Here is a 14,764-nt window from a genome sequence, read left to right as displayed (position 1 = left end):
TCTCCCTATAATCGACTATTGAATGGTGTATATTTGATCCTGGTGCAGTTAGCGAAAAGTAGTGCACTGCAGCATACTATGAAAAGTCACGTGGCAAAAGTTAGCACATATCTAAATCAAAACAATCCAGGATGCAATACACATGCCAGATAACATCAGTCGAGGCTCGCAGTACTCGCGGGGGTGGGGGGCCGAGGGAGAAAATTTAAAAAATGAAAACTTACCTGACCCGACCGCCTCTGCTCCTGGTCCGCGTTGGCAATGGCGCCTCTTGGAACAGGACTGGAGTGACAACCCCTCAGCGCCAGGATTGGCTTAGGGCACGGTTGCTCTTTGCCCGCCGCCTGCCCATTAGGAGACCGAGGGGCTCCTAATGGGCATGCGCAAGCCAGTGGAAACGCAAGTGCGCATGACTGGGCACGGGTGAAAAATTTGCTCACCTTCCCCACTCATGCACACTTGTGCTGCTGCCTGTCCCTGGCTCTGGTCTGACAATGCATGTCAGTCAACATTGTTTCTGGGCATCATAATCAGTCATTCGGAACTGTGTACGATTCGGTCGGCAACAAGGGTTCCGGATCGGATTCAGCAAATCCGAATCCGATTAGGAGCCCTTACGAAGGACATTGGAATCAACCCCTTAGTAGTAAATATAGGGGGGACCAAGGGGAGTGCTGGAAAACAGGGCATACTTATTGCTAAACTGGAGAGGTTTAGGGAGGAGTAAGAAGGGGTTTGGATAGGATTTGGGAGGGATTTAGAGAGGGACATGCACCATCCCACAAAGGAGTAGGCCTACAGCTATTCACAAACTGCACTTCTACAGTTAATACTGCTAAAAAGGACCCAAAACAGTAGTAATTTACCCCAGCTCAGAGCTGAAGTAAGTTTAGTACTACACATGGAATCTCACGGGCATTGCAGCGCCCTCCCATTGAAAATAATGGAGTCAGACTTAAACTTAAATGTCTTGAGAAATAATCTTAAATTAAATTATTTAAAATAGTTAAAAATATAAGGAAATATAATTGAAAGTTAAAAATAATATAATAATAGTACACATTTTTAATTTAATTCAATTATTTAAATTATACAGTTGTTTAATAAACTTTTTAACTAATGTTATTAAAATATACTTAAATTGATTTTAATCAATTCCATGAATCACTTTTAATAATTAATAATGGATAATAATAATAAAAATGACTTTAGGTAGGAATGTTTTATATTTAAAGTTTTATTTAAGTGCCTATCTTCATTATTTTCCATTGGAGGGGTTGCAGTACATGTGGTTGGCCATGAATTTTGTAAATAGCATACAGTTGAAAAGTTACTGTTAGACCTTTCAGCCTTAAGGTGGTCTTCCCCAAACATTTTGACTATTTTGCCTCACTTTTTGCTGAACAGTTTTTGTTGAACCTTGGACTCTGGGCACTTTACCACAGCTAACCAGTGCTAAAGTGCATGTGCTCACTGCCCAAATTTTTATAACATTGGTTTTTCCACAATTGCATATTTATTGTACTTATAGGACCCTAGTTAAGTGCACTATATGTTGCCACTGCCTGTAAATTAAATGCTACTAATGGGCCTACAAAAAGAACAGATGATGGACGTGCAGCACCGATTTTGCCACCCACTTAAGTAGCCCTTTAAAGATGTCTCAGATCTACCACTGCAGAGCCTGCATGTACAGTTTCACTGTTGTGTCGACCTGGCATTTAAAAACTCTTGCCAAGCTTTAAACTCCCCTTTCATTACACATAGTCCATAGGGCAGAGTGCTGTGTAAGTAAACAGATGGCATATACTTTTCAGTTTTTTGTGTCCTGAAAAACTCCCAAATACATTTTCACTAATGTGAGGCCTACCACTCTAATGGATTAACACTGGGAATTCCTTGATACATTTATTAAGTATAATTCCTGATTGAGAAGGAGTAGAGCTATCATGTTTGGTAGCTGTGAACTTGTAATAATAACTCCTCTTTAATGGTAAAGTGGATTTATGAATACAACTTTAAAACTGCTACTTTTTGAAAGTTCAATCAAACGCAGGGTGCACCATTTGCGGACCCCACTGCCGCACTGCGAAGTGAGGAATTGCACCTTCATTAAACCAATTATAATCCATTTTTTTTCTTTTTTCATTTTTTCAAATTCCTCTTTGTATCATTCCATTGTTTCACAACTTTTGCATTATAAATCATCACAGAGACAGCAACGTTGCCTTTGAATGCTTTATTCACTAGTTTCACGTGCCTCCTGCTGGAAATCCAGGCTTTTCACAGCGACATGTTAGGTCAACCATACTTCCAAAGCATGAACTCATTTAATAACCCAATGCATTTCAAGCCATGCGGCTCTTCCTCAGGGGTTTGCTAAAACAAATAAAAACACGACTGAAATGGCTACATTATTGCTGACATATTAATTTCATCTAATCACTTACTGACCCCACACCCAATAACACTCCCTATCCAAACCGCATCATTAACATTATAAAGGTGCTCAAACACAAGCAACTTCCCCAGCCTTCTACCACCACCCGCTACCTCACCCCAAAGTGTTCTGTATATTGGAAAATGTTTGGACTTATATCACCAACTCCTGACAAACTGGCCATTATACCAATATAAACCCTTCCTATATCCCCTATAGCCCCAAACACTTCCTCCCACATCCCTTTCAACCCTCCGTCACCATTTCCCTCTCAAAAAAATACCAATTGGGTATGGGGTCAGTAAGTGATGGAATGATACCAAGAGGAATTTGAAAAAATGAAAAAAATGGATTATAATTGGTTTAATGGAGGTACAATTCCTCACTTCGTAGTGCGACAGTGGGGTGCGCAAATGGTGCACCCTGCGTTTGATTTTTCATAAGCAGTGAGACGGGACGGGACGGTTCACTTATACTGTCTGCACGCACTACAAAACAAAGAGAGAAATGATGGTTGAAATTACTGATACAACAAAGGGAAGAAGTGCATCTCCAAACATGAGGTTTACTTTTTGAAAGTTGGCATTTTTATGCTCTTACGCCCTGTGTGACTGCTATCTGTCTTTAATGAATATAGCACTTTACTACGCAATGTATTACATCGCATGCTATTACAACGTGGTTGTTACATTGACCGTGTTGTTAGTACGTGATGCATTAACATCGCAAGTCTTTACAATGACTTCCACTAGGAGGCATTTTGGACTTAGGAATAGTATTGTTTACTGTTCCTACTCCAGTTTGTGCAACAGTAGGGAAGGTGTTGGCATCCATTTCCAATACCTCAGCGCCCCCTAGTGGAATTCGTTGTAAAGACTTGTGATGTAAATGCATCGTGTACTAACAACGCGGTCGTTGTAACAACCGCATTGTAAAGCTATTGCAGTGTAATAACTGCATTGTAAAGGTTGTTTCCTGTCTCCAATACATGTCTGGGTTGGGTGACAGCTGGGCCTTGTGCATTTCCTCTAGACAATCACACACAAAGGAAACTTAAGTGTTCCTGATGGGCCATTCACATCCTGATGGGTCATCCGGGTGCAGGATGGGAGAGAGGAGCTGGCACTTACACCTAAATGAGCTGTGTTCTGCTCACACACAATGGACTGCATAACCCCCTGGAGGGTGTCTGGAGCCAGGGCAGGATGGGAGGAACTCTGTGCACTTCAAAGCCCTTCTCTGAAGTCACCCCGATTTCAAAGACACCACTGGGTATAAGAACTGGATTTCTGACCCTTCCAACTCAGTACACTTCTGAAGGACTGCTGTGCTGCTGAAGGACTACCACTCTGCTGGACTGCTGCTCTTGAAGATCTGATTTCTGCTGTGCCGACCTGCCTGCTGCCTGTTCTGCCTGGGTGAGAAGGACTGGACCTACACTACTTGGGCCCAGAGCAACTACAAGTTTTTTCTTGCTTTCTGTTCTGAAGTCTCAGGAACATCAACGACTTTCAGCAACCCTGCATCAGCACCAGGACTTTGTCATCTGTGAGTCCTACCCTGCCAAGTGGTGGCAATCCAGTCCTGGGCCGTAGGAAGGGGGGTTTCTGTGCTGAACCAGCATTTCCACTCATCATCGCTTTTGCGACAGTCAGAACCGACGTATCGCTCAAGGACATTGTATCACCGGCCGAGCAGTTCGATGACAATGCATTGCCTTCATTGAAAAGGAAATAGTTACTTGTTAAGTGGGGGTGCGCAGCTCAAACAGTCCAGTAGACTCGTGTTGATAAAAAATTAACTTCTTTATTTCACATATGTAAAAGACCATCCAGAATGAATGCTCCAGCCAACGCGTTTCATTCCCTTACCGGGAACTTCATCAGGGCCACAAATAAAACAAACTCAATCCAAAAATGTAAATAGGCTTCATAAGTAGCACGTGTTCTGCAATATAACCGGAACCCTCCCTTTCTATCCACAATGTTGTCAAAGTGAGTTCCGAAGTTTCATCTGGTCGAGTGTATTGTACTCTGGCCTATTCATACAGAAGGCAGATATAATGCCCTCTTAACGCCGAATCCAATATCCTCTCTCCCCGTACGTGGTGCAGGAGGTCCGCCGTTGCTTCGTTTGGATTATTCTCTTCATTGAAAAGGACTCGATGACAATGCATCTCTAACTGCACGGATCAGAACCGACACATCATCTACATCTGAAGGGATCAACGCCTACCCATTGCCTCCTCTGCTCTTCACATCAGACCTTCAATGTCAATGCATCATTCATCCAAGGTACTTTTTCAGTGGGATAAGGATGGTCCCTGTATCCAACCCGTTCTCCACCTCAGTGCCTGAAGGTTCAGATTTGACCCGGTCAAGCATGACCAGATGGCTCCGGTTTTCTCTTTATGTGTCTAAGCTCTTTATTTTAACATGTTCTTTAAAAATTCATAACTCTGGTCCTGCTTATTAGATTTTTGTCATTTTGGTCTTGTGTTGTTCATTAAATTAAGCTTTATTTTTCTAACCTGGTATGGATTATTTTTGTGTGTTGTTTTCACTGCTTTACTGCTTTACATTTTGCACTAATATTTTACACATTGCCTCCTAAGTTAAGCTTGCTTGTTCTGTGCCAAGCTACCAGAGGGCACGCACAGTTTAATTTATGGTGTGTATCTGACTTACTCTGGCTAGGATTGTGGTCCCTACTTGGACAGGGTGCATATCTATGCCAACCTGAGATCCAATTTCTAACAGTTACGCAAAAGTGTAGGTGTGAATTACAAGTGTAGATTTACAAACAAATGTAATTTACCTTTGTGAATAGCCCAAAGAATATTAAAGACACTCTTACTATACAGTACTGGACAATAGCTCAAAGGTTTAACCTCTCTGGGTTCTCTTTATTATTATCTTAGTTGCCATGGGCTATCGATTTGCTTGTGCCAGCAACTTCCTTAGCGAATTCATCCTCTGCCCTTAGACTGAAGTATCAGCACAGCAGGAAACTGTAAAGAACAGTGGGTCAATTATTAGTATTCCATTCTTTGACACTACTATCTAAGATAACATGCTGATGATTGGGCTGCCAGGAATCACTAATCAGTACCATGTGGCCCAGCAAGCAACTGGGCTTAAATGGGACAGCACCCACTGAGTACAGGAATGGGATTGCCGGTGGCTCTACAAACCCTGATAGTTGGTTGTCTTCATTGGTATTCTTCACATATGTTACCTTGCTGTTGTCTTCTCATATCTCTTGCACAGTGCTCTCACTGAAAGTCAGCACATTTCAGTCCATTGCAGTGGAGGTGACTAGCTGACCTCAGGACAAAACCTTGCAGATGCTCAGGTTAGGCCTAGAGTTAGGAGCTATCATAGATTCTGTCTCAGCTCCAAGCGACCCATTTCTAAGTGGATCATCCAAGTTCTGAAAAAGCGTCAGTTTCACTTGCGACCCTGAACTAACTACTGATCTCTACAAAAGGACATTTGATCACCAAGAAGACCACAGGCACATCCACCCAGTTAGTAACACTCTTGCATCATGCATATTGACAATTGAGTTCTGTCCTGCATGCTCTTGAGGCCATGTTCCATTCCCTAAAGGATATTGACTGTTAGCCAATATCCACTTCGTCATGAATCCCAGGATCCCTCTCTTGGATCTCTTGTGCATGCCTAGCAAGAATCACCAGGTACACGCCAAAATATATGAGGTTCAGCAGTAAATAAATGGTCAAATGATATGAGTGGAGCCTACATAGAAGCCAATGAATGCCAGAATATGAAGAGCATACTACACAATAGGGCAACCCAATCTTCCCCCAAGGAACAGGGTACTATAGTAAACATACAAAAATGTTACCAGAGGAATTATTTATCCATTATTTAATCATTAATTAGTCAAGAATATGATCCTATTACATGCCTAAAATCAATCTCTCACAGATTCTGACACAGTCATACTGTTAGCAAAATATGTATTTTTTATGCACAGAAATGAACAAGAATAGCAAAGTCCTGAATGCGCTTACAGCATTTTAACAGCTAGGTGTGTGGCAGGCCCATAGCTTCTAACAAAACTAAGGGTCACACAGAGGGAAACACATTTCTGATTGGGATCTGGAAAAAACACATATCTTCCTAAAATCAGTACCTAAATCTGAAAGAGAACATTGATGCAGAGGGGCTGTATTTATAACCCAGTGGCGAGTGATTCTGGGTGAGCTATGGGTGAATGTTTTGGCGAGTGTGCCTCTCTATATCCAATGAGGTAGTTCAAACTGCTAAGCTGGAAAATTTAATATTTATGTTTTTTATTTGCTGCATTTGTGGGTGATTGTTTCTCTCATAAATTCTTTTAAATTACACCCAAAGCAGACTCTAGAGTTGTGACCATGCTGGGCTAAACTGGATTATAATAGTTGTCATCTCATTATATATTTGTTCTACACTAATAAAAATTTAGATAAAGTAACGAAACCTGTCGTTACAAAAGTAGAAGGGATGCTACTTAAATAGTATTACCACCTCACCCGTCTTCCTCGTCCCATTCCTAAATTAATGAGTAATCGCTCCTCATGCGCACACATTGTTCTCCTACCCTAACAAAAAGGATAAAAACCCTCCAGCATGGCCCGTACACTACCTTCCTGCTTTTGCTCCCTGTGGACAATTGGGGCTTGGCTATCTTGCATGGTGTTCCTTCCTGCACATAAACAATCATAAATGGTGATTGGTAATCGTTGCAACTCGTCATTTTTAAAATTATTTTTTATGTGCTTGGAGGGAAAGGGAAACCTTCCAGCACATAAATAATCATAAACTGCATTAGGGTGAACAAAGCAAACACAAGGATTCAAGCTAGCCTGCCTGATGAGGGGTGTTACCCCAAAACTGGTCCGATGATACTTGTTCCCGGTTCAGGGAAGACCTGGCTTTGCAGTTTGGGGTGGACTGTTCCCATGAGGCACAGGGTCAAGACTGATTTGCATATGGCTGGGTCTGAACTGAGGTGGCGAAGTGAGCTAAAGAATGATGATGGATTCAACCCAAATCTGCGACTGGGGGTGAGTGTCTGAAAAGTTTCAAGGCACCGTCCATCATCTCCTTGTGTTTACTTACTAGTAATCTTCATTGCTAAGAGTCTTGGATTTCCACGTCACAGTGTTATATTTTTACCAAAGATAGCTACAATACATGTGCCTGGGACCAATTTCTCACAAAGTAAGGTCTATGATGAGGGATACCAGCACCTTCCAAAGAGCGCAGGGGTGTTTTAAAAGTACCAATAAGGAGATGGGAACTACATAAAGGACGAACGATTCCCTACCACCAGGAGTGAGCCTACATATCAACTCAATACAATGTCAAAAACCCTTCAGTAGGTGCAGATGTAGGGGGCTTTATTCCTAGTAATAGGTCATGTTCTCCCCTTTAACCCAAGCCAAGAGTGGCACTGGATAGCCCTTTCCCGCCATTTCTAGATATACACGTATAAATTGCCCTGTTGAATGAACAGGATGATGTAGATATTGAAGAAGACTTTTATTCAACACATGAAATGGTCAGAAATATATTAATACCATATCCTGTGATATAATGTTTTTACTATAGGTCAATCATGACGTCAAAACTAGCATCATTTCCAGGTTTCTGTATATACTGTTGTCACTCATACTACAGCATAAAAAACTACGTTTTCTTCAATATTTCATTCCATGATTATAACAAAAACGTGTTCTATGTTTTTATTAATCACTTTCTTGCATATAACTTGCCATTATTAACTTTGCATTCAATATATTGTATAGCAAAAAAATACGCAAATAAATGCATTCATATGTATGAAAAACATGAGCAGGTAAAGTTGTGTACATTTCATGCAGGGCTACAGGAAGGTGAGGCCTCAAAGAAGAACAAAAATCTGTAAAATACCAATATGACAGTAGCACGAAATAGTAAAATGCAGACTGTATTACAATGAAAAAACATGCTTTGGCATACCTCTCCACACTAACTGCTTTGCACAAGGTATGGACTCCTCGGTTTTACATAGATGCAAGGGAGCATGTCCGCCCAGCGAAAAACAATTGATTTTGGCTCCATGGTTGAGAAGGATTTTCAGGCAATCAACATTTGCCACTTCGCACGCCACATGCAGTGGAGTTTTTCCATTGGGCCGACAATTTATGGTTGCACTGTGTCCTAGGAGCACCAAAAGGCTCTCCACGTGTCCCAGCATTACTGATATATGCACTCCAGTTGCCCAGGAAGATGTCATCTTATAGCTTGGAAGCCAGAAGCCTGCAGAAAAAGGTCAAATAAGTGAACCATGCTATACAAATGCATATCCCGATCAATCACATATGTCCCATACAGCTCTACTGAGTGTTTATACAGAAGGCTTTAAATGTAAGGTGGGAAAAGATTGGGCATACACATTCTTTCATCAGTCTGTTGCATTAAAGTTTCCAACTTTGTGTCATGTAAATGTAATTCAATTTCTGTGCTATCCTGAAAAATGCTATGCTGTCAACATGAAAGTGAGATATGTTGTGAAATCCTTTTATTCCTGATTGTTAGTATGCAAAAAACAGGACCATGTGAACAGATTTCTTCTCATTCACTTTATTATAACGTTATAGCTAAGCCTGGAAGTAATTTTAATATGGCAGAGTAATCGGAGTAATTTGATAATTCTGCGTTAATCTTTGACACAGAATAACTGATAACGCGATTACAGCCACTCACGTAATTAAGAGTAATTTGGGAGGAAAGAATCCTCACACAAGACCACATTTAGCGAGCGCGAGCGGCGGGTTGTTTAGGTTCGGTTGCATTTAGCGATTGTTAGAAATGGCGATTTCTGGTTGGCTAAGGCTTGCGCCAAAGTCAGGCAGAAACCACCACTCTAGTCAGGGCAAGGAAGTTACACGCCAAAGATAACCCCTGCTCACCCCCTTGGTAGCTTGGCACGAGCAGTCAGGCTTATCTCTGAGGCGATGTGTAAAGCGTTTGCGCGCGCACCCAGCAACAACACCCAAGGCCCACCACAAAGGAAACTCCACACAAGGTATTCTATAAAAATAACCTTTGTATTACACAACACATTAGATAAAAACACACACTCTACAATGTGCCAACAGGCACGGGCAGAATTTACAAGGGATTATATATACAGGGGACAGGGCCACATGGACCACTGTCAGGAATTAGCACTTAGAACATAGCACAAATCACCAATAGTAAATGTAGAACATAACCAGTATCTACTGGCGCAATAATGACCTCAGTGTCATCACACTAGCATCAGGTATAAAACCTATCCTGTATCTATCACAGGGGCATAAATCACATTATGCAATTCTCATTGGTCTAACTCATTAGACCTAACCACCTAGCTATAACTATACTAGGGGCGCACATCGCACAGGGAAGTACATTCTCCCTACCATCAACCTAAGCAGGTAAAACAACCTCCTAGGCAGAACTAACCACATTTAGAGGTACACAACACAGGGTGCGCAAAACATACTATACACCGTACATTTCCTAGCACCCAAAAGCATATTAGAGTCCAGGTTGCGCCAGAACCTAAACGTAGCAGCTGCCCACTACTTGCTGGGCAGCTGGGGACAAGCACAGGGCCTAAACGCTGCAGCTGGCACTAAGTGCTGCGCAGCTGGGGGAGGCAAATAGGAGCAGGGGGCTCTCATTAGCCCCTCAAAACAATATCCAGAACGTTGGAGCCTCACGGGGCACGAGAACACCAAGGAAATGCCCCTGAATAACGTTGGAGCCTCGGCGGCTCAAAAGATACACATGTCCCCCTGGAGCACACTGGCTCCTGCAATCATCATGCCCCAGCGTTGGAGCGGCCCGCTGCCAGACGGGGCCGCTCTGATGATAGGCACGGATCTCACCTCCCCCACTGGAGCGCACGGGCGCTGGTGCCTCGAACAGGCACACAGGGAGCCCCCCTTCTCATTGGAGCGGCCCGCAACGGCGGGACCGCTCGGAAAGCAACTTAAACGGGCACACACTGGAGCCCGCCTCCTACCGGCTCTCGGCGTGCGGCAATCTCTGGCTCTGCCCGGTCCCTCTTCTGGGACCGGGACTTTGCTTCTCAGCGGCAGCACTCCTCATGCAGCGCGGGGCTTCCCTTGCAGATGGGAGCCTCGCGCTGCGCTCAAACTTCACCCGGGCCTCCTCTCCCGGGAATGGCGGCACTTCCGCTTCCGTCCCGTGGCCCCGCCCACAACCAGGCGGGCCGCGGGCTCAGCGGCAATTTGGAAGGCGGCTCGGGCCGCGGCGGTGATTTCTTTCGCGGGCAAAATGCGGGGTGGGCACCCGCAATTTTAAATAACTAAATAAGCGGGGTAGGCACCCGCATCACTCCTGAATATCAAACGAAGACGCAGGGTGGGCACCTGCGCACCCCAGGCAACCAGATAAGCGGGGTGGGCACCCGCAAGGCACGCATCATGGGGGAATCCCTACGCTGGGGATTCCCTCTCTCGCTCGTAGCAGCGCAACGCTGCACAGCTCCAGCTCCTCTCTCTGGGGGAATAAAGCGCTCTCCAGGCGCTATGTTCAGGACCAGAAAAGCACCTTGCTGCAAGAAAAATAAAGCGCTCCCAGGGCGCTAGGCCAGCATCAAGCCTTGGCAAGGTAAAAGGAAAGTCACAAGGGTCCAGAAGGTCCTGAAGGCATCCAAGGGGCAAGGTAGGGCCCAGGGGCCAGCACACAGGGCCCTCCAGCAGGGAGGTAGCCCCCATGGCGGTTCCTCCTGGGCCCCACCAGCAGCACGCCCCTGGTAGATTCAAGACAGAGCAAGAACATTTTGTAAGGGGACACAGCCCCTTTTTATACACCAAATCCCTTTGTTCTGGGTTCAGGGTGAGGGGGAAAACCAGTCGCAGCTGGTTGGGGAGCACCCTTGATGTGCTCAGCCCCTCACTCTATTCACTGGCAGGGCTAGGGTCGTCAGTCGCACCACAGGGGGCGGAGCCAGCAGTGTGTGGGGAAAACCCTGCCCTATTCAGGTCCAAGGTGCACTCCTCCCCAGCCATCAGCATGCTAATCTCACACTCACCACTGGGGCAGACCCAACCAGACTCCTGGAGCCAGGCTCACCAGCCAGCTCCAGCCAATCACACGCCAGACGCACTGCACACAGAAGTGCCCACTTCTAGAAGTGGCACTTCCACACTAGGTACATGCACGCCGCACACATCATCGCGCAGCATTCACTCCCACGAGTCCGCACATACCAAACTCGGGCCTGCACACCCCACGCATCAGGAACTACTAGGGACACATACATTCCCCATGCATTCCTATGGGAGGGCAGGCCTATCTCACCACATGCACTCAGCGCGCACGCACTTTACCCTGGGACACAGGGAAAGTGCGCAGAAACCAAATAAATCACCACACCAAGTCACCAATAAAAGGCAAAAAGTTCAGGGGTGAACCTGCCAGAAGGGCCAAGTCCAACAGCGATATTTTCTGAGTAACGAAGGGCCATATTATCAAGGAACGGCGATAACATTATCGCCACTTTCACACCAGAACCTGGGCTTCTATGGGAATTCTCATGGGCATATTATCAAGCCCATTATCGCCGCTTTAGCTGCAGTTTCCTGCCGCTAAAGCCGCGATAATGTTATCGCCGTTCCTTGATAATATGGCCACGCACCCTTGTGAACGGGTACATTTCGCTCTTATAAACTAGTGCAAAATGCCAAAAGTAAGTAGGGAAAAATCCTACCTCAAGTACACATTGAGCAAGCAGGAGCAGCTGCTCACTATTCATCTCCAGTTTAGCACTATTTCTTACTACGAAATGCACCCTAACATCCATTTAGAACAAGAGGGGGCATTCTTGCGCTAAGAAATAATCGCTGAATGCAGAACTACTCTTCTTGCATAATTCTGCTGAATTTGTAGGTAATTCTGCATGATTACGCTACACAGAATTACACAGGTTACACCCAACTCCATCTATAGCCCGTGTAAATTGTCCTTTGCTGGTCGACATGGTCGCTGCAGCAGACTATAAGGCTGTTAGAACATTTTTCTCTACGAGGATAGAATGTTCTAATTAAAAAGCATAGCCTCACTAGAAACACAGGGGGTTAAAAATCCCCATTGCCTGAAACTTATTAGATTCTAATTCACAGTACAGCTGTCAACGTTCAACAAGTGCTGTCCACACAGGACTTTGGATGGAACGGTCAAGCATGCACAGAGGGAGCTGAGAAAGGGCAGCAGTCAGCCCCTGGTTTTCCTATGGACTCCTCCAAACTTGTTTTTCTCTGTTTGGCAGAGCGAAGGTAGAGAGACACAGCAGCTGTGGGGAATCTCCCCTTCATCCTTCCAGGGCTCCAATCCCACTGTGAGCTAGGGGTGGGAGGGGATGGCTTGCTGTGCCACCCTCATCCACAGACTTTGCCACTCTCTTCCCCTGCACAATCCACATATCCAGGAGAAGAAGATTGTCAGAATACATCTGCCTACCTACATCTCCAACCCCAAAGTGACAGGATGGAATTCTCTTACAAATCCAATGGCCTTACTAATGTATTAGCAAACCTCTATTTTGGTTATGTATAAAATGAGCCCAATATGTGTTGGGAAAGTCTTTAAAAGGGAACCTGTGATGGAAAGGTCTGTGTCTCACCCTTTAAACTAAGCTCCGGAGTGAATCTCGGCCCTTCCCTATTGGTCCGTGCATACCTACTGGTTTCCTCTCCAGGGACCTGGTACTTTGATAGGGGCAATAGGATCACAAGGTTCTGAGGGTGAGGCGTGTGAGTCTGTTAAAGATAAGGTGAATTTAGCATCCATCATAAATTCATACAAATAGAGACAATACCAATCCAGCACTATGTGGGGCATTAAAGTTTCTGTACTGTGGTCAGGGGCAATCCACAAACGTATACAGACTTTAGTAATAACCAGTTGCTGTAATGTATGTTTTCTACCGTCTCAGCAGCATGGCCCCAAACTTTGTAGTTTTGTGGGCTGGGATGGTCGACTAAAACTGTGACCAGGGGCAACAGACCCTAAGACTGTTGCGCTGGCCATTTTGGTTCGTTGGGTTCTGGTCGCCTGCAGCGCACATTCGCACCCCCTCTTAAGACCAGACGTCCTCCCAGCTAGGACATAGGAAAAGAGGAAAAATATCAACTTTCCCCTGCAGTTGATTTGAGTGCAGAGCCATCTTGCAATATGCTGGTTTGTATCTCTGCACTTAGCAAACCAGGCCACAGTGGTATTGTCAGTGAAGAGCACGAAATGTTCCCCCAGCAGAGAATACTTCGAAGACTCTTGCGCCTGCTTGAAGACCAGACATTACTTCTCTACATTGGCTTGGCATATCTCATGGGAAAGAGGTTCAGGCTAATGCTCACAACTGTATACATGCCAAATCTCACAGAACAGACATTGACTGCCGAAGAACAGGATTGCCTCTCTCCTATAAGGCTTCACCATGGACAGGACTGCACCCAAGGAAAAAGACAAAGTAGAGCTTTAAACAGTCAGCAGATACGCATGTGCATTTCCATAACAATCACATCAGTCGAGAGCAATCACAAGTCTACTGTAGCACTATATATTATATATAATATTATAAATGACATTTTGAATATACACTCTTTTCCCAGCTAACTAATACTTGAATGTTTTCAGTAAGGACATGGGGCTGATCATTCTGACTGTAGAGATAGTGAACGAGTTCCCTCATTCGTTTCATTCCATCCATTTTACTCGGAAATGAAACAGGGGAGAATGAAATGTGAAGTTGGGTATAAAACATCCGCTGCTCCAAAGAAGCCCAGGAAAGTGCTGACTCCCTCTTTGCTGTTGGAAACGGGCTCCAATTCATGGGTTTCACGCTTCGTACCTGAGGTTTGACGAGTCTGCTCCCTAAAATATGATACACCTTTAAGAATTTCCTTTAAATCACTTGCTTTCATCAGCTGAATAAGACCATATTATCTAGGTACACAGACCAATAGTCAAACATTCCTTAATGGGCTATCCACCAGCCTCTGATAGGTGGTTGGTACAGGGTGTAACACCAAGTGATGCCTGCAAAGTGCAACAACTAGTTTTTGGTGGCAAATGTGATCCTGTGATGATTTCTGGCCTTGGATGACTCTGGCAGTATCCCATAGGTTTAACATACCTAAAAAATATGAATTTACGATTTGTTTAGTTAAGTCTTTGGAAGCATAGGAAATGAGTTAAACATTGATACACTTTTTTTTAAATCAATGCAGGACTCTACTGATTAATCCAGCTTATA

The 14,764-nt window shown here is 44.4% G+C and overlaps 1 protein-coding gene across 2 annotated transcripts in view; it reads right to left on the bottom strand.

Moving 5' to 3' along the window:
* The window catches only part of ASB4 (ankyrin repeat and SOCS box containing 4), a 147,792-nt gene that overhangs the window by 126,024 nt on the left and 7,004 nt on the right, over window positions 1–14,764 (bottom strand). For both annotated transcript variants that reach the window (XM_085630863.1, XM_085630864.1), the window contains exon 2: window positions 8,452–8,751. In XM_085630863.1, coding sequence (XP_085486989.1) covers window positions 8,452–8,751 — 300 coding nt within the window. The remainder of the gene's footprint in view (window positions 1–8,451; window positions 8,752–14,764) is intronic.

The sequence above is a fragment of the Triturus cristatus genome, chromosome 10 (assembly GCF_964204655.1).
Source record: "Triturus cristatus chromosome 10, aTriCri1.1, whole genome shotgun sequence".
Classification (NCBI taxonomy): Eukaryota; Metazoa; Chordata; class Amphibia; order Caudata; family Salamandridae; genus Triturus; species Triturus cristatus.
This window is presented reverse-complemented; position numbering and strand designations above follow the sequence as displayed.